Source organism: Crinia signifera, chromosome 1, assembly GCF_055691185.1.
Source record: "Crinia signifera chromosome 1, ASM5569118v1, whole genome shotgun sequence".
NCBI classification, from domain to species: Eukaryota; Metazoa; Chordata; class Amphibia; order Anura; family Myobatrachidae; genus Crinia; species Crinia signifera.
Window position 1 is genome coordinate 252,745,830 of NC_139217.1, and position 24,632 is coordinate 252,770,461.

The 24,632-nt window shown below is 44.1% G+C and overlaps 1 protein-coding gene across 1 annotated transcript in view; it reads right to left on the reverse strand.

Annotated features, from left to right (window-relative positions):
• ABHD8 (abhydrolase domain containing 8) overlaps positions 1 to 24,632 on the reverse strand; it is a 32,279-nt gene that overhangs the window by 3,344 nt on the left and 4,303 nt on the right. The window contains exons 2-3 of the mRNA XM_083180146.1: positions 5,230 to 5,974; positions 2,559 to 2,729 (exon numbers count right to left, since the gene is read on the reverse strand). Coding sequence (XP_083036272.1) covers positions 2,559 to 2,729; positions 5,230 to 5,966 — 908 coding nt within the window. The 5' untranslated portion in view covers positions 5,967 to 5,974. The remainder of the gene's footprint in view (positions 1 to 2,558; positions 2,730 to 5,229; positions 5,975 to 24,632) is intronic.

The following is a 24,632-nucleotide window of genomic DNA, read 5'->3' on the forward strand; positions in this document are numbered from 1 at the left end:
TTTTATATATTGGAGGATGTATCAAGCCTTAGAAAGAAATAAGGTAAGTGGTTTCCTAGCTGTCATTTATCTAGCACAGTCTATGAAATAACAGGAACAAACTTGTTACTTTGTGCAACTATTTCACTTTATCTCTCTCCTAGGTTTGATACATCTGATATATAGGGTGAGATTTAATAGGATGAGAGATTCGGAAAGTGAGAGATTTGGTTAAAAATCTCCAGGTTTTTTTAAAGCGGCAATCATTTACACTGCAAAACCAGTTTGATTTTGCAGTGTAAATGATTGCCACTTTAAAAAAACTGGAGATTTCTCGCCAAATCTCTCACTTTCTGAATCTCTCATCCTATTAAATCTCACCCATAGTGTGAAACATAGCGCTAGTGGTACGCTGGGGTCTAGTCTTAAACATTTATGATTCATTTACACTGCTATCACAATGGGTAAAACAATACTCTTTAACAATACTCATAATGAACAAATGGTTTTGTGACAACACAGTTTAGAGATTATTATTACAGATGCCAACAGTGTAGGCAAGATATTTTCATAACACTGGCACAGTGGTAAACCCCTATAGTGGTGGGTGACATTTTTCTTAACCTGGTAGACTCACAACAGTTGACAACAGGCAGGGTGGTTTCTAGGGCCAAAAGAGCCTTGCAATGACATGGGTTGTCTGCGGCTAATGTCTGTTGCAGAATTCCATGTAGTCTGACCATCTCATAGTTGCCTACCCTCCTGCATTCTGCAGGAGACTCCCTGAAATAGCAGCAATCTCCCTATCTCCCTCATTAGTCTAGCAATCTCCCTCATTTCACCTAGCCCACATTACACTGTAACATTTTTTTGGGGGAAAAGGAAAGATGGACAGATACATTTACATAGAATCATCAGCATCATTTCCTAGCACTTTAGCAAGTACAGTATATCTTACTAACTGCTTTGGAGCTCATCTACATTTGGATATAAGTTATTTAAAATATTCCTCTCAGATGTAGCAGTACACACCCACGCTTCCAGGTGCCACGTTCACAATCTCTTTTCACAATCTCTCCATATATGGAACTAGACATGCCCTTTGGGTGGAGCATGACAATCCCCCTCAATGGGGGGTTGCGCAAAATTCTACTAACAACTATAATCTCCCTGAAACTAGTTTTCAAAAGTGGGCAAGTATGGACCATCTGTATGGAATAGCGATGAAAATTTCCCTCCCAAAATGGCTGCCTCCTCAGAGGAGACATGCTAGAGGTCCAGTAGGACCTCTAATAACAAGGAAATGGTAAATGCGTAAACAAATGCTTTTGGTGCGGGCAAATGTTTTATTTTCATCTGAACATAGGGGGAAGGAGCACATATTTGACTGTCCACAATAGGAAGCCAAATTGTCTAGAAAGGGCTCTGACAACAGGAACCTATTGAGACCTATTTCCATTTGGAGGAACAAAATGTATATGCAAATAAATTAGTGATATTACCAAAAGATTCCAACAAATGCTCTCTTGTAAAGTGGTGGTGGTGGTGGTGGCAGTGGCGGTGGTGGTTTGGGAGGGGATACAGCAATAAGAACTATCAACAGTTGCTTTTATTTAATGATTTACAGCAACAAATATGCATTGACTGCAATGCCAGATTCATTTCGGTAATCAGTAACTAGCATAGGCAAAGCCAGTGGTGGGGCTCACTGAGAACAGGTAATCAATAATAAGTGAATTGGTCTATGCACTTCCTACATGATAAATAGCTTTTGGTCTGAATAGTGGTTTAAGCCTCATATCATAGGGCTGACTGCATACATATTACAGCTATGTACCATCTACTTGTCATGCACTGTATATTGGTTTGAACGTCAGATGATACTTTCTTGTGCTGCATTAAACTCTTCATAGAGTAAATATTCCCATAGCTTCAATTTTGGCTAATTAGGTTGGTGTAAACACAATTAGAAAAGCTGATCGACCCATAATCAACTTTTCCTTTCCATCCGACCAGTAAGTAACTATGGAGGTCCTCCTGGAAGCTTTGCTAACCTGTGCATTCATTACAGGAGAGCGATGTTTAGCGACTATGCATGTGCATAAACCTTTATGCGCATGTGCAGCTGCTTTGTGCGAGCAGGTGCAACAAATTGCTTACTCGCTGGCCAGTTCACACCTAGCAGTGTGGGGTGGCGGCGAGGGGCTTCACCAATGGGAACACCCAGCGTTTCAAGGGCTTCCCCATGAAAACGCTGGGTGTTCCCATGCTAGTGTGGCCATGGCGCGGGTGTCGGGGGCGGGCAGCTAACACCAGAGTGTCTTAGGTCTGTGAGCGCTTGCAACATCATTCAAATCGGAATGCGAGGTAGGGGCGGGCGATATTCAGTGGTGAACGATGTTTTAAATCTGCACATGCACCCATGATGCAATGCTCATGCGGCACCCAATGAAGCATTTTTTTATTGTCTGGAGATTCATACTATTTTGCTGCTACTGCACCTCAGTTCACCTCTGAATTGGGTGCTGTGTTCTGTACAACATACTGGGACTACTGCTAGGAGATTAAACGCAACTCACTTGAGGAAGCTCCATGCAAGGCAAGGAGACAGACAGTGTAACACACAGGTGGGCATATTAAAGATGGAGCAGAGGCTGGGCTCAAGAGCTGTTGGACCACCACCATTTATCATGACCACCTTGTGGATCAAGTCAGGATATTCGTGTGCCAGGAAAGTGCAGAAGGAGACTCTAAAATATATAAAGAACATGAAGAAAGGAACTTTAAAATGCATATTAAAAATGAAACATATATATATATATATATATATATATATATAATAAAATACACAACAGGCATTGAAATTACATAACATCAGTACTGGCAGTCAGTAGAAATAAAGACACATTTTCCGGCATACTCAATTAGCCATGGGCTTACCAAGGGCTTATTCAATTGCAATTCAATTGCAGCCGACAGGCTGTTCTTACCGTGGGTTTCTGCTCGCAGCATCCTGAGGTGCAAACAGACATCCACGGTAAGTAGGGTTTTTTCCTTTACTTCAGCCACTGCAAGCACATTAACCCATAGCTCTGGGTACTTAAACTGGAAACTTTGGCCTATGTGTGTCGTGGGTTTACTGTAGCAGGAAATGCCCTTAAAATTGAATATCTCTGGGTGTTAAAGCTCAAGGCTATCCTCATGTGGCGAATGGAAAATGTCCCTTTCTGAAAGTAAAATGCACGCAAAAGCACACACTTGTGTACATTTCTACATTTTCAAAATGACAAAGTGTCAGATACAGTAGCTAATTGGAGGAGTACGCAAAATCATATCTATTGTCTATTGTAAAGAAAAATCCTGTATGTGTTCATGTTCAAACATATATGTATTTAGAATTAAGAATTCTCTACATTCAATTTCCAGCCATATGATCCCATGGATAAAGTACCCCGAAGCCCCCCCCCACACACACACACTCAAACTTGAACTTGATTTCAGTTGGATGTGTGTACCTAGACTCAGCTATACTAAAATGTTGCACTCCCCCAGCCCTTGCCATAGCATCACAGTTTGTGTGCATAGTAGCCAGCGTAATTGCTTGTATTGATTCAATTCATCACTGTGCTCTTTGGATGGAAGCTGGTTACTGTTTTAATAATATCAAATCACAGCATGCACCGCAGCAATGGCTGAATCTCAATATGCTCATAGACCCTTTGATTTCAATCCCATACCAATTTATGCTACGTTTATAATTTTCTACATAATCTGTTTGTAAATGGTACTTTACAGACAATAAACACATGATGCAAAAGATACTTACCCTCAAAATGCAGAGTGTACAAAGTGAATCTTTAGCACAAGAAATGTATCGTAAAAATATATTAGACAATACTAACAAAAGATTCAGAGGGTTTACATGAAACAACTGTTGGCTCCATGATTCCTCTAGCACGTGATGTACTATGTGGATGGTAGATCTAAATCAGGGATGGGGAACCTTTGGTCCTCCAGCTGTTGTTGAACTACACATCCCAGTACACCCTGCAACAGTACCAGGGCATGCTGGGATGTGTAGTTCGACAACAGCTGGAGGGCCAAAGGTTCCCCATCCCTGTTCTACATGAAAATTAGCTAAGGCCTGCCCTGTCCCTGATACATCTAAACCCCCCTACTGCACTGGTGGAACAGATAAACCGGAGAGGACGAACAACGGAAATGGGGTAAGTAATACAGCAATGCAGGAAGGGGAGCAGGACATGGCTGGTACCTTTACAAGTATATTATAATAAACTGAAGGCTTTTTATCATAGAATGGTGAGTAGCTGCCTTACTGTCTACTAGGCCAAATTTAAGGTCTGATTCAGGATCGCTCATTGTGATCCGAATTCGGCCCCAGGCCCTTGTGCAAATCTGCCCATGTGCAAACCCCGGCACCGAGCGGCTATGGCGGTTTACACACCCGCCGGGTTGTTTGTTGCAGGGAGGGAGGGATGGGGGTGGAAACCGAGCTGGAGCAGGGGAATGCCCTGCATTTTATGGGCGTCCCAATGATAACGCTGGGTGTTCCCCTGGAACTCCAATGGAAATAAAAGTCAGTTTAGACTGACTTTTATTTCCGAAGGGGAGAGAAATCATACGATGGTCGGCAACCATCAAACGATTTCTCTACCCTTCAGCCACATGCAAGGTCGGACACATCCCCTCGCATGTTACTAAAGGTAAGCGGGCAGAGGGGTGGCCGGGGGGCGGGCATTCGGCCGGGCGACCTTAATGGGCTCGCTAAGCAGTGAACAACCGCTGCTTAGCGAGCGATACTGAATCAGGCTGTTAGACTGTTGTTTTTGACAATCCACTTTCCACTAATATTGTTTCTACAGTATCAACAACCTGCTTAATAAAATCATGTTTGCAATGGTGTTTCTGTTTCAGAATAATGGAGGGTGCTGCTCATTCTTGCTGCAGTAGGCCGGATCCTTTACATCCCTCACTTACTAGATAATAAATTGCCAATTGGTGATAATAGAGACTATCCTGAATAAAAACTGATATTTATTTTGCCGTATGGTATATATAAGAGAAACCAGTTGTTTGCTCTTATTGGTTAAAAAGACACCACATGCTTATACTGTTAGATATCATCTACTAATATATCCTAAGGCAAGTATAATATGTACATGACAATTAAATACAGTTATGCATCTTTTCAGAAATGTATAGATTAGATCATTTTAGTAACCCACTCACCCATATGAATGTCCCACCAAGATGTTCCTCTTCTTGCCATAGCGTTTAAATACACATCTCATGTCCTCAGCGAGTGCATAGAATGTATAAGCAGCACCAATTTGTGGAGCAGCACTGGAGCCATGCCCCACCAAATCAGGAGCCACCACCTCATACCCAAGTTTAGAGAAGAAATCCAGTTGTTCTTTCCATATGTCAAGAGAACCACCAACACCATGAATGAAAAACAGGACCACGTCAGAATGTGTGCCTTTGCAGCTACTAACTTTTCTTTGGCAATCAACCAGCACTACCTTCTTTGGCTTACGTTTCCTACGCCGGCCAGGTGGTATATCACTCTCCTTTCCTGCTCCACCGTCATTGCCTGCGCTGGTGAAATCTGAAAGCTCAACTTCCAATGTTCCAGCTTGCTCAGTGTTTCCATTGCGACAATGTAATATCTCAGAACGAAGAGCTGTACCAAGATTTTCTATCACTAGTTGTCCATTACGATAGACAGTTATCCGACGTTTGCAATGAACTGATCCTCGTCCTGAGTTCTTCCCTTCCTCTGCTTCTTCCTCCTCCTCACATCCAACACGAGAGGGTAAGATGTGCCGTACTCTTAAGACACGTCCAGGTTTTACCTCCAAAAAGTCGTATCCATCGCTGGTTTCCGAAATGTCTGCAGGACCCACAGAATTTGGGGTTTTGCCTGTCAGGCAGTACATAATACGCTCTGCTATGCTGGTCCACATAGTGTCTCCTACAAGAAGATAAATCAACAAACAGTAAAATTAGATACAGTATACAATAAGCTCTCTCTGCAAATTATTATTATTATTTTTTAAACAACTGGGTAAATTTACGAAGATGAGAGTTCTATGGAAGATGGGATGTTGCCCATAGCAACCATCAGATTTTATCTATTATCTTTTATAAGGTGCTAAATAAATAAGAAGTAGAAACTGATCTGCAGATACTGGGCCAGATTCTCTAAGCTTCAAAAGTGATAAAATGGAGAGTGATAAACAGCCAGCCAATCAGCTCCTACCTGCCATGTCAGAGGCTGTGTTTGAAAAATATCAGACAGGAGCTGATTGGCTGGCTTTTTATCACTCTCCATGTTATCACTTTTGAAGCTTAGAGAATCTGGCCCACTGTCAGAAGTGTGGCAACGCTGGCACACACCTACGGACCGTATCAGATGCAATAAATCACAGCGACTAAAAAGCACCCGCGATGTGCCGCTGACGTCTGCACATACGACTTATTTTATGTGCAGCACATCCAAACTCCGTCTCCAATCTGATGCACATGGGATGCACATCTGATTTGTGCCAATTTCACCCGGCCTCTCGGCCCCATCCACCGGAATCAGGTGAAATCGGGCCCAAATCCAGATAAGTCTGAGAGACTCACACATTTATGGGTGGCCTCCTGCATTCCTTTGAAAGCAGACAGTCTATTGGGAGGACTTCTCTGCCTTTAAATGGGTGCAAAATGGAGAAATGACACATATTAGTTGCCCTGCATTGTACATGCTGTGAGGGAAGACAATAGGCCAGAGCTGCAACTGGGGGGTGGGCCTAAGTGGCACATGCCCCAGGCCCAGATTCTAGGGGGCTCTTAGACACTTTAACTTATTTTAATGCATCATTCCTCCTAACACCCCATCTCTCCTCTTAGTGAGTTTTCAGTTTACCGGGAGTCATGAAGGGGGCGGACCCAGATCCTGTTTCATAGCAGCTGCTGATACGACTAAATTATGACCTTGCCCCATGTGACCAAAAATCCTAGTTTCGGCCTTAAAAAGGCTCCTTATAGGGATCATACATCTCTGATTTGTGTTTACAGCCATGTATGGAACATCTACTTCACTGGCAAGTACCCAGCTCCTGGCAGTGGGATGTGATGAAGACATGTCACCCAGAAACTGTCACTGGGACTGAGGGGCAGATTTATTAAGCTTGGAGAAGAGATAAACTGGAGATAAAGCGGAGAAAAGGTAAAAGGAGATAAAGCACCAGCCAATCAACTCCCAACTGTCTTTTTCAAACACAGCTGATTGGCTGTGCTTTATCTCCTTTTACCTTTTCTCCGCTTTATCTCCAGTTTATCTCTTCTCCAAGCTTAATAAATCTGCCCCTCAGAGAGAGAATATTGCAAAGGCAATCTTAGGCAGGTAAATTACTGGGCGGAAGTTCGATATGTAGAAGGTGGTAGCGTAGGCACACTTAAGGTGCCCATACACTAGTAAGATTTATCTTCAGATCTGGCTGGTTGGAACAAACACATGGTTTTGGATGAGTGACAGTTTGTCAGTTTTCCAGCATTTCCAAGCAAATGGTCAACTGTCATTTGCTCTCATCCATAACCATGTTTTTGTTCCAACCAGACAGATCTGCAGATAAATCTGTGTGTATGGCCACCTTAAGGCACATGCAGGTGGCAGGTGTGGGTCACACTGATGAAAATCAAGACTTGGAGGGTACAATATGGCACATGCAGTTGGCAAGTGTGGGGCACACTGCTGAACATACAGGTGGAGGGAGCACATACAGACATAGGGGGAATCTATTAACATCAGCTGCCCCATGCCGGCTACTGCATTGTAAATAATTGCATTTACACTAACATATGCAATTATTAATGCTAAGGACAGCTCTTGTGATAAGAGCTGTCCTTTGTGAAGTGGCTCCAGCGCTGGACTTCTGGGTCTGAGTGACGGTCCGGCCACGGGGCATGCTGGGAGGGATCTGTGATGCATCCCTCAAACACTGCGGTGGACAGAAGCCCATAGGCTTCTATAGAGTAATGCAAGCTTTTTCAAAAAAGCTTTTTCAAAGCTTCAAAAAGTGATAAAATGGAGAGTGATAAACAACCAGCCAATGAGCTCCTACCTGCCATGTCACAGACTGGTTTTAAAAAATGACAGGTGGGAGCTGTTTGGCTGGCTGTTTATCACTCTCCATTTTATCACTTTTTGAAGCTTGATACATCTGGCCCATAGAGAGGCGTGTGTATATATATATATATATATATATATACACAGACACACAGACATTGAGGGACACATAAATACAGATATACATAGAGAGGCACATGCAGACAGATAGCGTGACATAGAGTGACATAACAGTTGGGCACAGACATGCAGGCACATAAATTCTAGGGACCTATACGTGCAACACTGTCATAAGTGCCCCAGGATCCCAAAAGTATTAATAAGCACAATTTACTGCTTTAATTGGCAGAATATATTGAAAACTGTCAGTGGCACCTTGATGACATGAACAGTCAGCTGACCACAGACACAAGGTAAACTAGAAGCCCAGTGGCCACCTACATAGGGGCACAGAAATAATGGCAGATGCTAGTTAAAGTAGTGTCAGCTGGAATCCATTTCATGTGTGTTACACCCTTAAGAATATATTTGATTTATTTAGAATCCTTGATGACTGGGCAGTGGGTACTTAGTTTAAATACAACTTAATGTACACACAGTTTCCATTTACAACAACTTTCCATGGACATGATTGGATTAGTGTTATCTTTTTAGCATGGAAACATGTATATATTTACATTTTGCTTAAAGCCTTAAAAATTAGAAATAAACAAGCAGCTACTGTATATTGCTTGAATTACTCCTGTATTTCTGCTAACACTGACATAGACACTTAGCAGAGTCTTATATAATACTTGCCAATTAAATCAACAATAACACATGGAGATGGATGCTGACAGAGAACTGGTTGTTTCCATAGTGATAGGATGCAGTAACTATGGTTGCAGTTTCTATGATGTAAGGACCACTTGGCCTGAACAATTCTTTTTTTTTATGACCTACTTAATGCAACAGAAATATTTTAACCTCTGATGAACAGTATAAGTTAATTGAAGATACTTCACAAATTATAGATAGAGAGAGAGAGAGAGAGAGAGAGAGAGAGGCAAATTGCATGTTTTCTACTATGTGCACCAGAAACATTTTATGCAGTCATCTTCCAACAGCTCGGACAGGTTTTTTAAAACACATTATTGATATTAAGTTTTTCAAATATAAATTAGGGTCTAATACAGAATGGAAAAAAAAGGGGAGAGGTGGAAGGGATACAATCAATAAACAAAGATGGGTACTTATGAGTTATATGGGCGCCCGATTTTTTGATTGTATGCCTTAAGTTAAGGCATACAATCAGATGCGATGCGATGCGATATCGCATCGCATCGCATGCGACCATCGGATGCGATGACCCGATTTTTCCATAGGAATCAATGTTAAAATTGACGGAGTCCATTTTAACATGGAATTCAATGGGAAAAAGGGGTCCTTTTCATACCCCTACTATCCAAGTGGGCATGGAGTTGGATATAAACCTGTGGCGAGCGTAGCGAGCCACCGAGCCCGAAGCGTGGCGAGCGAAGCGAGCCCCGCGAGGGGACGGTATTCTATGTCCCCTCGCGGGGCTCGCTACGCTCGCCACGCTTCGGGCTCGGTGGCTCGCTACGCTCACCACAGGTTTATATCCAACTCCATGCCCACTTGGATAGTAGGGGTATGAAAAGGACCCCTTTTTCCCATTGAATTCCATGTTAAAATGGACTCAGTCCATTTTAACATTGATTCCTATGGTCGCATGCGATGCGATGCGATGTGCCCGATCCGACCCGATTTAGAAACCGGGCGCCCAGATAACTCACAAGTACCCAAAGATGAGATGAGAACAATAATATTCAGATCACAGTTTATAACCACTGAAAGCCAAACATCTCATAGATAGTGGAAGCCAAATAAATGTCACTTGGTTACTAAATAACTAGAACTCTTGAAATAATTCTGTGGTAGTATATGGGGGGAGGGGGGCAGGGAATGAGAAGGGGGCAATTCATTAGGATAAAAATGCAAGAAAAAAGAAGAAAATGGTGGGATGTTAGTAAAGGAGAACGAAGGGGGCAACAGAAAAAGCAGGATACCATGGAATTAGAATGATGTCCAAGTGTCTGGGCCTTATATGAAACCCAGGGTGACCAAATGTTTTTAAATTCTTAGGAACATCATGTAGTATGTTTATGATGTGTTCTAAGTGGTAGGTGTTCCAGACCAAATTAATTAGAGAAATAGTGGAGGGAAGCTCCATCAGTCTCCAATTTCCCACTGTCATGTAGTTAGTAGTTTATTTATCAGTTTATGGACAAAGATCCATAAACTGATATAACCCCATATATGACCCAGGGATCCCTTATTGCCCCAATTCCTCCGTGATGATGAAATGCAAATGGTACTAAGAGGAGTAGGGAACAGATAACTTTCATACAATCACTGGATGCAGGTGGAGCAAAGCAAGTGGAGGCTCAACGCGTTTCGCCGTGTTAACATGTCGAAACGAGTTGAGCCTCCACTTGCTTTGCTCCACCTGCATCCAGTCTGCACCTTGCTAACCAGACTCTCCGGACCAGCTCCTTAAAGACATAGGATTCCATAAACTCAGCCATTCATGCAGTGATACAGCCAGGTATATTTATACCATCAACCTGCAAACTTTGCTTTTCTATCTCTGATTAAATCGGATCCTTCTGCTGGGCAATCTCTGGGACTTCTGTGGATTCTCCTCCAAATATAGGAGACGCATATACCTAATCCTATCTCTGGTAATTATACAATAATATTGGTGCAGATGAACTGCTGCTATTACCATCTATATAACTGGAGCAATCCATGCTAACAAAGACTGATTTTTAAACTTAAATATTTTTTATGTTTTTATTACCATTCTCCATTTCACCCCTCTTTTTCTTAGAGAATTCTCTAATTATTTTTTATTCTTATCATTATGTTTGTTTTAATATGTAATAAATATATAACTCACCCAGGGCCGTCTTAACATTAGGAAGGGCCCCTGGGCAACCTAGTTCACTGGACCCCCCCCCCCCCCCAAATTAGTTTGCCCAGGAGCCCACAGTCACCTCCCCAACCCTCACCTCTCTGGCTCCGTGCGGCAGCCAGTCAGCTTCCGGCGGCCGGGGATCCGATCATCTTCGCTGGGGGATCCGGGCAGCGGGATCAGGGCAGCGGCGGTAGCTAGGAGCCTGCCCTGAAGTGGCAAAGCGATATTAACTGGCGGGGCGGGAAGCGCTGTTGCATTTGAAAAGACTGGCCAGACGCTGATTGGCTGAATTCAGCCAATCAGCGTTCGGCCAGTCTTTTCAAATGCAGCAGCGCTTCCCGCCCCACCGGCAAATAGCGCTAATGGGAAAGATGGTGGCCGGGTGGCGGGGATCCGACCATCCTCGCTGGGGAAAGGGATCAGGGCGGCGGTGGCGGTAGCTAGGAGCCCAAAGCGGCGAAGCACTATTTGTCGGCGGGGGCGGGAAGCGCTGTTGAATTTGAAAAGACTGGCCGGATGCTGATTGGCTGAATTCAGCCAATCAGCATTCAGCCAGTCATTTTAAATGCAGCAGCGCTTCTCGCCCCCCCTGCCGGCAAATAGCGCTTCGCCGCTTCGGGCTCCTAGCTACCGCCACCGATGCCCTGATCCCCCTGCCGGATCACCCAGTGAGGGTGATCAGAACCCCGGCACACGGACCCCCGAAATTAAATTCACTGCTAGCTAGGAGGTGAAGCGCTATTTGCCGGCGGGGTGGGAAGCTCTGTTGCCTTTTCAAAGACTGGCCGGATGCTGATTTTCTGAATTCAGCCAATCAGCGTCCGGCCAGTCTATTCAAATGCAACAGCGCTTCCCGCCCCGCCGGCAAATAGAGCTTCGCCGAATCAGGCTTCTAGCTACCGCCACCGCCCTGATCCCCCTGCCCGGATCCCCCAGCGAGGGTGAGCGGATTCCCGGACCCCGGCCACCATCTTTCCCATTGAGAATCCTAGGGCCCCCGGGCAACTGCCCATCGTGCCCAATGGGAAAGACGGCACTGAACTCACCCCCTAATACAGCAGCTATAACTGTACTTGTGGTACTCAGCTACTATATTATTTCACAAAGTGGGCAAGTGCTGAATTCAAAGTGTGTCTAGGGCCCTTATTCAGATCTGATCGCAGTACAAATTAGTTCTCAAAATGGGCAAAACCATGTGTAGTGCAGGTAGGGCAGATGTAACATGTGCATAGAGTTACATTTGGGTGGGGTGTGTTGAAAGTGAAATCTAAATTGCAGTGTAAAAATAATGCAGCCAGTATTTACCCTGCACGGAAACAAAATAATTCACTCAAATCTAACTCTCTCTATACATGTTACATCTGCCCCACCTGCAGTGCAGCATGGTTTTGCCCATTTTGAGAACAAATTTGTAATGCGATCAGATCTGAAAAAGGGCCTAGGTAAGAACACTGGGTTCTGATAGTGGTGCCAACTAGAGTATACATGCACTTTGGCCACTATTTATGCAATTGTGTCAATCAATCACATAAAAAGCTTTCAAATTGCATGTATTGGCACCAGGTCTGATGCAATGCACAGTCCTGTGTGCATGGCACTGAAGCCTGCAAGTCGGAGCTACTGCGAAAGCAATCTGCAGGATCAGAGGCAAACAAGCTAGCAAGGTCCCGGGCATCACAAGAGGGGATCACAGGCGACTTCTCAGAGGGTAGAAGTCACCATAGTGTATGGCCAGCTTTACATAATCAGGAGCATACATATCATTGTTCTCTACTGGTGTAATCGTGGTGCACATTACCCTTGCAAAGCTCTTCAGCCTACGCAAAATGTGTATTGGCACAAGAGGCATGCGACTCAGTATGTACATCTATATGCTGACATGTATTGCTGGAAATACACTGAATCTGGTTTAGCTTACAAGTCGAAAGTAGTCCATCAAACATACTCTCTGCAATAACTGCAATAAACTAAAGGTGCGGTGCCCTTCAATAGGTACCATCGCAGGGTCTTTCCATAAAAATAAATCCTATATGTGATACTGTACAAAAAACTGTAGCTGTGCATATCTGAGTTTTCAACATCAAGTTACAAGTTGACAAGTTAAATAATAGCTCTGAAGGTGCCCATTCACAGGTCTGGTTTGGGACGATGTCCCCTGATGTGAGCATCTTGTGCGCAAGTGCCCCCTTCTGTTGGAGGATGGTGGTTGGCAGCGGGCGGCGATTGCCAATAGAATCAAATGAGAGGTGCTCCATCCATATAATACAGCCACCTTAAATCATAGGTTTCGATAAGAAAATAAGACAGGCTCTAATCTGTGAAGTATGTGACAACTACATTTTGTGATACTGTGTTGTGTATAGCGGTAACATTGTGTTTTCTAAATAAAAAATAAGCCTAGATAGGTACTTTGATTTATACAGCTTTTTTTTTTTTTCCAAAATATATTTTATTGAGCCTCATATATCACAATTGTTACAGACATCAGGATTAGGAACATGACAGTATTTTATGAGGGTCAATTCACAATTTTCAGAATTTTCCCAAAAAAATTAACATATAATAGGTAATGAAAGAGATGGTACAAGGAGCCTGACATGGCAACTTCGGTAGTGGTGAACAGTAAATTGAGCAGTAGTTTATAAAAAAAGAAAGTTGCTAAGAATAATTAGTAAAGCCTTAGCATTCAGATCAGAATGCAAGCCCCAAAAATGATATCAATACTAATTCAGTAGTACCTAATAGATATTGACTTCAAAATATCCAAATAACTAACTAAACAAATAAACAAATAACAGCCCGCCTCTAGCCCCAGGCCATCTATCCATCCATGGACCGATCCAGCCATCCAGCAGAGAATACAGGGGAGAGAAAGAAAAAAGTGGGAACAGAGTATGGAGTAAGAGTGCACATGGAGGGGGGTTCTCAGGAGATATGGCGTCTAAATGGTGACAGGGGTCTTATTCTGGAGGAGTTGTAGGTTATACCATGAGGTGGACTGGAAGCACAGTTGAATTGCCGATTTGGTCCTAGATGGTAAGATTTGGATGTATTTATCCCAACATTGGAATAGGGTTGCGGTCAAAGATTCCTTATGAAGAGACGTCTCTAGCCAATCCATGGTAAATAGGAAGAGCAGCCTAGATGTCGCCATCTCTAGGGAGGGGGCTGCGGTGTGTATCCACTGCTGCAGGATGGCTTTTCTGCCAACAGCAGATAGGATCACCAGGAGTTTTTTTTTCGTGCTTTGGGACAGAGGATTGGTCTGCAACGTATCCAAACAACGCCCATGCCTCATTACATTGAAAAAACAGTTTCAATGAAGAGGTGGCAAAGTTGTGTAGGGTGTTCCAAAAAGTTTGGATATGTGGGCAGGACCATGAGCAGTGAAATAAGTCAGCATCGTGGGAGTGACATTTGGGGCAGTCAGAAGAGTCAGCGGTGCCCATCAGGTGGCAACGCTTAGGGGAGAAGCCCTATGTAAAATTTTGTAAGACATCTCCTGATAGGAACTAGCCGGGATAAGCTTGAGGTTGGAGAGGAATGTGTCTAAAATGTTTTCAGGCTCTAGAGTCGTGGTCTGCGATGACCATTTGTGAAGTCCCTGGATGTCCGAGTCAGGGTCCAATTCGGGACGTATGCGTGCGTATAATGTGGATATGGAGTGTGTGCAGGTGCGGATGACGGAATCAAGGGGATTTGTGATATCTTGGGGCCGCAATTTGGTGAGTATGGATTGCAAGTAGTGTGTTGCTTGGAAGTATGCAAATTTATGGTGTGGCAACAGGTGATAACGTGATACAGCTTCGTCAAAGGTTAACGGGGTATGTAGGGTGTTTAGTAAATGTCGTAATGCCAGAATGCCCTGGGAACGCCAGGTGGTGAAAGGGGAGGTGGTTTCGCCATTCTGGAATTCCAGATTGCCGACAAGTGGTAGGGATAGGGAGTGATAACACTGTAGGTGTAATGATTTCCTAGCGCGTCTCCATGCGTAGATCGTGGATGATAAGAGGAGGTTATCGTATTGGGCTGACTTTAGGTGGGATGGTTTAGCGTGTAGAATATAGCTGAGGGAAAGGGGATGGGAGAGCTGGGAGTCTAAAGAAACATCCGTAAAAATGTTAGTATTAGCAATCTAATCTACAGCAAAACAAAGGATACATGCCAAATTGTAATATTTGATATTAGGTAAGTTAACTCCACCTCTCTGAGTAGTTTGCGTTAGCTTGTATAGGCTAATTCTAGGTTTTTTGGAGTTCCAGATAAACTTGGATATCATAGCATTAAGAGAAGATAGGTCAGATTTGGTGAGTAGGACTGGGGTCATTTGTAACTTCTTCATGTTTAGTTATGACAAAAACATATGACATCAGAATGGCCTAACAATACACTATACACAACCACACAACTCAGTAGCTTTCCAAGTTTCAGAACCTATTTATTGGTTCATTTGCACCACTACAGTGAGAGGGCAGCCATTGAGTAATGTTAGTAATACAGTAATAAGGAAAATAAAGTGTGTTAAAAAACTATTTTTTTTAACACACTCATTGGCACAACACAAAAATAGTGATGGCTAATTACTGACATAGGGGCTACATCATTTTTAACATACTGCTAAAGAGGTATAACCATAATCAATACCATAACCAAATAAATTATTATTTAAAATTAATAAGCTGTTTGACCCTTCTGCTCAAGTGTGTTGTCCTAGAAATTACACAAAATTGATGTGGATTTGAGGTTTTGTAAAAAAAAAATCCACTTTGTTCCTTTGAAACATCCATTACTTATATTATTAATTTATCCACCACCTGCTCCAATCTATCCCACCAACCAAGCCATAGTCAGAAGTAGGGAAGCCAATCCCGGGGTTCCCGGCATCCCGGGATTGGCTCTCCAAATAAAAAAACCCGCCCTGGCCGCCCCGCATTTACTTACTTTTGCGGCCGGGTTGCTGGGTGGGTGGGCATATATTGCTTGCTGGCTAGGTGGGTGGGCGGGAGTGCGCCTTCATACTGCCGGGAGCCATGGGGGAGCGGGACTGCAGACTCTGCAGAGTAGCTTGCTGCCTTGCTGTGGGCGGGTGTGATCTCTGCCTCCCTGCGCAGCATGACCTCTGATGTCACGCTGAGAGGTCACGCTGCGCAGTGCTCTCCGGGTATGGGAGAAGCCGGGCAGCGTCTGAGCGTGTGTCTAATCCCGAAATCCCGGGATTGGAATCTCCAATACCGGGATTGAAATCCCGGTGTTTTGGGGGCCAAATCCCGGGATCCCAGGATTGGCCACCCTAGTCAGAAGTCTATAACCCTCCGCTACTTGGCCTGCGCCTCCACCCCAAGTGAGAAGAACTCTGCCCACCCTACTTGAGAGACAGACAAGGCTGAGGAGACACAAAACTGTACCACTACCCAGACAAGGGGCTCCCATTGAGTCACGGGGTCAAATATAATAGAGTGAGAGTTTCAGAAAGTGAGAGATTTTGGGAGAGTTTTCCCATTCTTTTTAAAGCAGCAATCAATTACACTGCAAAACCAGGTTGATTTAGTTATGTAGTTGATTGATGCTTTAAAAAGAATGGGAAAACTCTCCCAAAATCTCTCACTTTCTGAAACTCTCACCCTAATACATTTGGCCCACAGTGTCAGACACAACACTGGCGACTACATCTTAAGAGTACAGGGACAATGCCAGAATTTAATAAAGGCCCCAATACCCTATTCTTGGGTATTGGCGCCTTTATTAAATTCTGGACAGTCACTTGAGAATCTATATTACTAGGAACTGGAGGAAGAGAGTAGAAGGCAACAGCGATGGCTACAGTGCCAGCCACACAGTGAAAGGGAGAACTACTTGGCACATACATTTTTTTTTTTTATGGTGCTGGCTGGTTATCCCGGGGATTGGAAGGACTGTGTCTATTAAGCTGCCATTCTGCATTTGGGACTCAGTATTAGGCTACATTATCCTTCAAAGACCACCCCCCAGACTCCTTTGAAACTAGCCAATGGAAGTCTGGAGGCGGGCTTAGGGACAGTGAAGCCTAATGCTGATAAGTCCCAGGTGCCACACAGCAGCTTAAAACCCACAGCCTGACGATCCCTGGGATAACCAGCCAGCACACATATGACATATACCATAATATAATTACATGTGCTTAGTGGTTTCCCTCTGCACTGTGTGGGCGGTGGGGCCAGGAACTTCTACCTCAGGAGGAGAGATACCATAACCTGGGGATAATACACAGTAACGGTGTTTTCACGACAAGAATAAGTAACCATAATATTAGAAGGGTAGACATCACAGCAATTAATTAAGGGACAGTACCTGAGGATAATACAGACTATGGTGTCTTATCTGCAGTTAACCTGACAACTGTTTTCTGTAATGGAGTATCTCATAACTATGTGAACAGAAATTATTTTTGATAACAGGGAGATCCTGTTACTTGAGATAGCTGGTTGCGGGTAATAGGCCGGGGATATTATTTTGCCTGCCACTGTGGGCTCATGTGCATTTTCATGAGAACTCAGCTTTTTATTGGATAATCCATATTGCATACCCTATAAAAAAAACATTGGTAAAACATTGGGGAAAAGTGCAAAAAAAACTTTTCCCCTCCCGATGTTTTATCAGGGAAAATAGGATATCCTTATAAGACGTACTCAGCATTAAACCATTACCTAGTCTGGGAGAGTAACTGTGAGAGCAAAAATGTAGACCTCTGTTCCATCATTTCCTTCATATGGCACTACAAGAAAAAAATCTTAGTGGTACCTTTATATACAGTGCCACCCAGCAAATGACCCAATTCGTGTCTGTTGCCAGTGAGTGGGCTGTACTGAATGATTCAGATACTGTACATACAAATCTGTGCTCTCAGACACAGCTCTGACCTACTTATTGAAACAAGGTTATGTAGAAAGACTGAGAGCAACACAGAGCAAATAAACATCACTGGATAATTGTATTTATGTACATCTTTAAGGACTGTCTAACTCAATTTTCTCTGTGCATTAATCACTATATTGGAATTCCTCCTTATACCCTGTATAATTTATATGACAGTAACTATGTATTTGTTACTGTATGTAAACTAGTAAACCAATATACACCTATTACAGTACATTGTTGTTATTGTTGAAAATATTTTCTAGAGATTGATGTTTGTTGATTATCTGATACATTTACACATGTCATAAGCAACATTGTCTTGACTGACCCTGGAGAATTAAAGCCAATACCTCACTTCAGGAATCATGAAATGGGGTCATGGGAGCATGGCTGTGGCATGCTGGACCTTGGCCATGCCTCAGTGTGGTAAAAATGCCCCAGGAATTTTAGGCCACCTAGCTGAATACACAATCACCATTTTATTGCAGCCTAGGGATGGTCATCAGTGCTACCATTGATGCTTAAACTCAATGGTATAAAACCATCTACAAAGGAAGCCCTGATTGTTCTATTATTTTCTGGGCTGTGCACCAATCAGAGCCTGTAGTAGTGACTGTGCAGGCGCATTATGGGGAGGGGATGCAGTTAGAATCCCGGCGTTCAAAATCCCGACTGCCGAAATCCTGACCGCCGAAATCCCGACCGCCGAAATCCCGACACTTTTTTCCTCTTTGGGTGTCCACAACACCCATAGAGGGAGAATAAATTAGTGTGCCGAGCATAGCGAGGTAGGGGCGATCCACGTCCCCCCCTTTGCCGGGATTCCGGCATCAGGATTTTGAATGCTGGGATTCCAACTGCCGGGATTTAGTACCAATCCCATGGGGAGAAGCTAGGCTCCTTGTCCTAGAATCAAATAGAAAGAAAGTAAAAACATCAAGGGGGTGGGGGGACAGGGCAGTGACATTGAGGACTCCATACCATCAATGGTGGAGAACCATTGGATTTCAGTAATCAATGACAAACCATTGGTCTTTAACCATTGCCATTGATTCTTTGTAATGACTGATGGTTAATGGCCACATTGACGACACTTTCCTCTGATCGTGTGGAAAAAGAATGCTTTGCAGCACCGCGCAAATTCCAAACTGGCTGACTATCAAGATGGCTGAGATGAATGCAATGACTTGCCTCAATTTGTATTTATTACACTGTAAATTCTCTTAATTGAATATGATGGTTACTTTCTTATTGGGAAACACAAAACTGGACAATGCTAGACATTTTATTACTAATTTATAAAACTACCATATCATATGTACCAACAAAACAAGGGAATACGAGCTTGACACAGAAATTGATAGCATGTGACAGTTGGGAGGGCCCTGTTACTTAGAGCGACAATCTAGAGCAGTGGTCCCCAACCTGGGGTACTAGTACCCCTGGGACTACACTGCACACCAGTTGGGGGTACTTGAAAATAATATTGGTAATGGTGGACGAAGTCTCCCATTTCCGTGGAGATGAACCACATTGCATCACTTTCAGTTCCATCTGAAGCATCTCCTCGTGCTTTTGCCGGACCAGCAATCCACTGGGAGCTACCCACACTGCCCTCAGACATCAGTGTTCATCTGCCCCGCACCGACACAGGTGGAGGCAGCAGTGGCATTAATCCTACAAGCATTAGCAGGAACCTCGGAGACAGTACACTGCCAGCGGCCAGACAGGGACCCAATTCCTGACCGCGCACTACTCCTCCACTACTACAAATCTCTGATATTCTGGAAATAAGTAGCTGGGGCTTGGTTCATCTCTAGAAATTAATGAAAGCTAACTATGTTATTATTCAAAGTATCTGATTTATAGTAATTTCTTCCCTGTTTTGCTTACAGGTGGTTGTCAGACCACGTGGCTAACATTATCAGAGATCAATAAGAACATTTTTTAAACAATGGGCCTGATTCTGGTTCACTTGCAAATTCTCTCTCTAATGGACAAAACCATGTGCACTGCAGGTGGGGCAGATGTAACATGTGCGGAGAGAGTTAACATGGTAAGTATTCTGTCATGCAACATGTCAGCATGGCATTAATACTGTTGACCTAACATCCATACCCCTCTACAACAGCAAATGTTTACCAAATACCGTCTAAAAAGTTAATCTCAATTATCCCTAAACTATATAAGTATGATTGTTATTAACATACATGTTTGACAGAATCAAAAAGTCAACATGCAATAGGTGGACAGGGTCAAACAAAATATCAAAATCTCAACTGAGATGTTGAGAAATGTTGACATGACAAGGTCGACATGAGTTTTTCATGATTTTTTTTAACCAACTTGTTCTTCTTGTTGCGTTACACTAATTGGCGGTCCATGTCAACAGTTTTTGGCATTGACAATAAAAAATGTTAAAAACTCGTTGTCCTTTTCAGGATGAAATTTTGACCATGTTGGACTTTTCACCCTGTCAACCTAGTATTGCATGTCGACCTTTTGGGATCAACCTATTGACTGTCTATCTAGACACTGGGCGGTATTCAATGTGAATACCTGCGAGGTGCAGCGAATCCTTTTTAGGATTCGCTGCACATTCGCCACGTTCCGGAGCCAGCGGGCTCCGGTATTCAACGTGTCAGGGGCTCGCTGCCCCTGACTGGTGAATATGAGCTCCTGCGGCGAATGCCGCAGGGAGCCTGAGGACGGTGCCAGGCAGAGAGATGGAAGTCTCTCTGCCTGGCCCAGAACGTTTGTGGGGGGCAGGTGGGCTCCCCGGGTGCCAGGCAGCACAGGCTGCCCCCCGGGGGTGCCAGCAGGGGAGTGTATATTCACTATACCCGATGGTAACGATCGGGTGCAGTGAATATATGAATATGTAATGAGCACATGAATAAAAATAGCATGCCCCTCCTCAGAATAAAATTCCTGATTTTTTTACACCAAATGTAAAAAACAAAACACTTTATTTTAAAAGTTCACATTCCACTTCTCCACAAAAAGATAGCGATTCCTACTCGGTGAATCATGGCGATAAAAACCTTCAAATGTATTCGCCATGTGGTCAATGAATAGGGTGATTCACCGTTTTTGTCAAAAATTCGCCAAACAGCACAAATTCACCATAAAAACATGGCGAATCAGGCTCATTGAATACCGCCCACTGTCTTTCTAATAATCCACACCAGTGAGTTACAGCTCCTGACATACTGTAAGAGTTGGCAGAAACCCTAATATTGAGTATATGGGTGGGGTTTTGTCAGTCTGGGCAGAGTTTGGGTGGTTATCAGGGGTTGAGTTTATTTTGTATGATGTGATTTTTATGAATTACCCTAGTTGTACACTTAACGCAGAGGCCCTTATTGCAGATCTGATTGCAGTACAAATTTGTTTGGAAAATGGACAAAACATTGTGCACTGCAGGTGGGGCAGATGTAACATGTGCAGAGAGCGTTACATTTGGGTGGGGTGTGTTGAAACTGAAATCTAAATTGCAGTGTAAAAATAATGCAGCCAGTATTTACCCTGCAAAGAAACAAAATAACTCACACAAATAGGGCCCCTTACACTTGTGAGATTGTGTCAGAGTTGACCCAATTCAGATGGATTGGGTCAATTTATCTGTCAAAATTTGATGTTCCTAATGTGTAGGACCCAATGCACAATCCCGTGCCATTGGGTATAACCAAGAGATTGCAAGAGATTGATCCTTCTGCACATAGGATAAAGCTCGAGTCAATCAGGTCCAACTTGTTGGACAATAAGTTGGACAGGTGGCCATACCCATGCAGATTTATCTTCGGATCTGGCTGGTTGGAACAAAAACATGGTTATGGATGAGAGCAAATGACAGTTGACCATTTGCTTAGAAATGCTGCTGGAAAACTGACAAACTGACACTAGTCCATATCCATGTTTTTATTCATACCACCTGTGGTGAAACACCTTTACCTAGCTCCCCACAGGTGATAGCAATCATACATTACCAGGGAAGTCCAGGAACAGAGCATTTTCTCCCGCATGGAGAGGGCCAGGTAGGCAGGTATGGCATACTATCGCACAAGCGAATGGGCACCATTAATGTATTGCACAAGTTTCCATCTGTTGCTAAATGCTAATGTGCTTTATTATATACATTTTAGCCAATAGATTTGATCTACTGCAAGAATTAAGGGCCCATTTATAAATTATCATATTTAAGATCCGATAATCGGAGTTCTATACCATTATGATGTATTATGAAACACATCCTGGGACAGGTGCATGGATGGCAGCCATCCCTGTCATGTGTAACAAGTTGATTGCATCCGCATTCACTTTATGCTGCAGGCCCCCTGGCTGCCTACTGCACATGTGCAGCCATCAGTCGACAAATGTATGGCTATTACCACAGAGCAGTGGTAGCCAACTCCAGTCCACGAGAGCTACCAACAGTTCACATTTTCCAGACAACCTAGCTGCTGCACAGGTGCACTCATTACTCACTAACACATTTTAAAAGATCCACAGGTGGAGCTAATGACTTCACTTGCGATTCACTGAGGAGATCTGGAAAACATTAACTGTTGGTAGCTCTCGAGGGCTGGAGTTGGCTACCCCAGCCGCAGAGGCATACAGATTACCCCTCTCATGTTAAATACTGTGAAACATAGAATGTACAGTAGGATACAATGGCCAGGCTCGGACTGGCCTTGCGGGGAACCGGGAGATTCCCCGGTGGGCCCCATGCACTCTAAACTCCTCCCACTTTTAAAGGAGGAGGGGCCTGCTGTGGCTGCTACCTGACAATGACGCCGCCGGGTAGTCAGTGTCATCCGCTGCGGATGACTGACCCCGGCGGACGGCGGCGGTGGATGCGGGTGGGACGGCAATTACGTGAGAGACTCACGCTGGCGCTGCTGTGCTGGGCTGGCGTCATTTCAGGCGGCCGCGGCTGTGGGGCGGGCTGACGTCACCTGACACGACGCACATGACGACTGTCATGTCAGGTGATCCTTCCAGGACCTGCCCGCGCTTTACTGTCTGGGGGGGGAGTTGTAACTGTCCTCTGGAATCTGGTCCTGGATGCCCTATACCAGGCTCCTGCCCGCACTGCCTGCCTGGACGGATAGCACCGTGTGACCTAGGCTTCAGCTTCAGGTAAGCGTGCGTGAATGGCAGTCACTGGCTGGCTGCTTTTTACCATCTGATCTGTCTGCTGATATTTTGACAATATTGTAGGTGTGTTGTTTTTTTTCTTAATTCTTTGGCTTGGGTTTTATTTTATATTAGCCGCCTATGTGCTGTACTATTATCTGAGTGGGGGGACCTATGTAATGTACTATATGGGGGGGCCTATGTGCTGTACTATTTGAGTGGGGGGTGACCTATGTAATGTACTATATGTGGGGGCCTATGTGCTGTACTATTATCTGAGTGGGGGGACCTATGTAATGTACTATATGGGGGGCCTATGTGCTGTACTATTCTCTGAGTGGGGAGACCTATGTAATGTACTATATGGGGGGGGCCTATGTGCTGTACTATTTGAGTGGGGAGACCTATGTAATGTACTATATGGGGGGCCTATGTGCTGTACTATTTGAGTGGGGGTGACCTATGTAATGTACTATATGTGGGGGCCTATGTACTGTACTATTATCTGAGTGGGGAGACCTATGTAATGTACTATAATGGGGGGCCTATGTGCTGTACTGTTTGAGTGGGGGTGACCTATGTAATGTACTATATGTGAGGGCCTATGTGCTGTACTATTTGAGTGGGGGTGACCTATGTAATGTACTATATGTGGGGGCCTATGTGCTGTACTATTATCTGAGTGGGGGACCTATGTAATGTACTATATGTGGGGGCCTATGTGCTGTACTATTATCTGAGTGGGGGGACCTATGTAATGTACTATATGGGGGGGCTATGTGCTGTACTATTATCTGAGTGGGGGGACCTATGTAATGTACTATATGGGGGGGGGGGGCTATGTGCTGTACTATTATCTGAGTGGGGGGACCTATGTAATGTATTTTATTGGGGCCTATGTGCTGTACTATTGTCTGAGTGGGGGGACATATGTAATGTACTATATGGGGGGACCTATGTGCTGTACTATTATCTGAGTGGGGGGACCTATGTAATGTATTTTATTGGGGGCCTATGTGCTGTACTATTATGTGAGTGGGGGACCTATGTAATGTATTATATGGGAGGGCAAAGGCGAATCTAAGGGGTGCACCGAACCACCTAGTCTTAAGGTGTGTACAGATGGCAGATATGCCGTGCTATGTGAGTCCCGATACGATCAGCTGGTATCCGGACTCGCATCGCACGGCATGCGGCAGGAGCACAATTTAGACTATATAGTGCAGATCTGCCTGCCCTCACTATATCGCTGCAGATTTGTGCTCACTTGGGAGCGCACATCGGCAGCGCATCAGGCTCATTAGCCCTAAAAAGGCACCAATCAACATGCGATATGGCTTCCGATGTTCACTAAATCGGGAACATAGGAATCCATATCGCCCATAAGGAATTGCTTGTTGCCAAGGAGGATGTCTCACACCGCTGAACCCACCTAATTGAAATAAATGACAGCCGGGCAGAGAGCGCTGTGCGCTGCCCGGCTGTAGTCTAAGCAGTGGCATC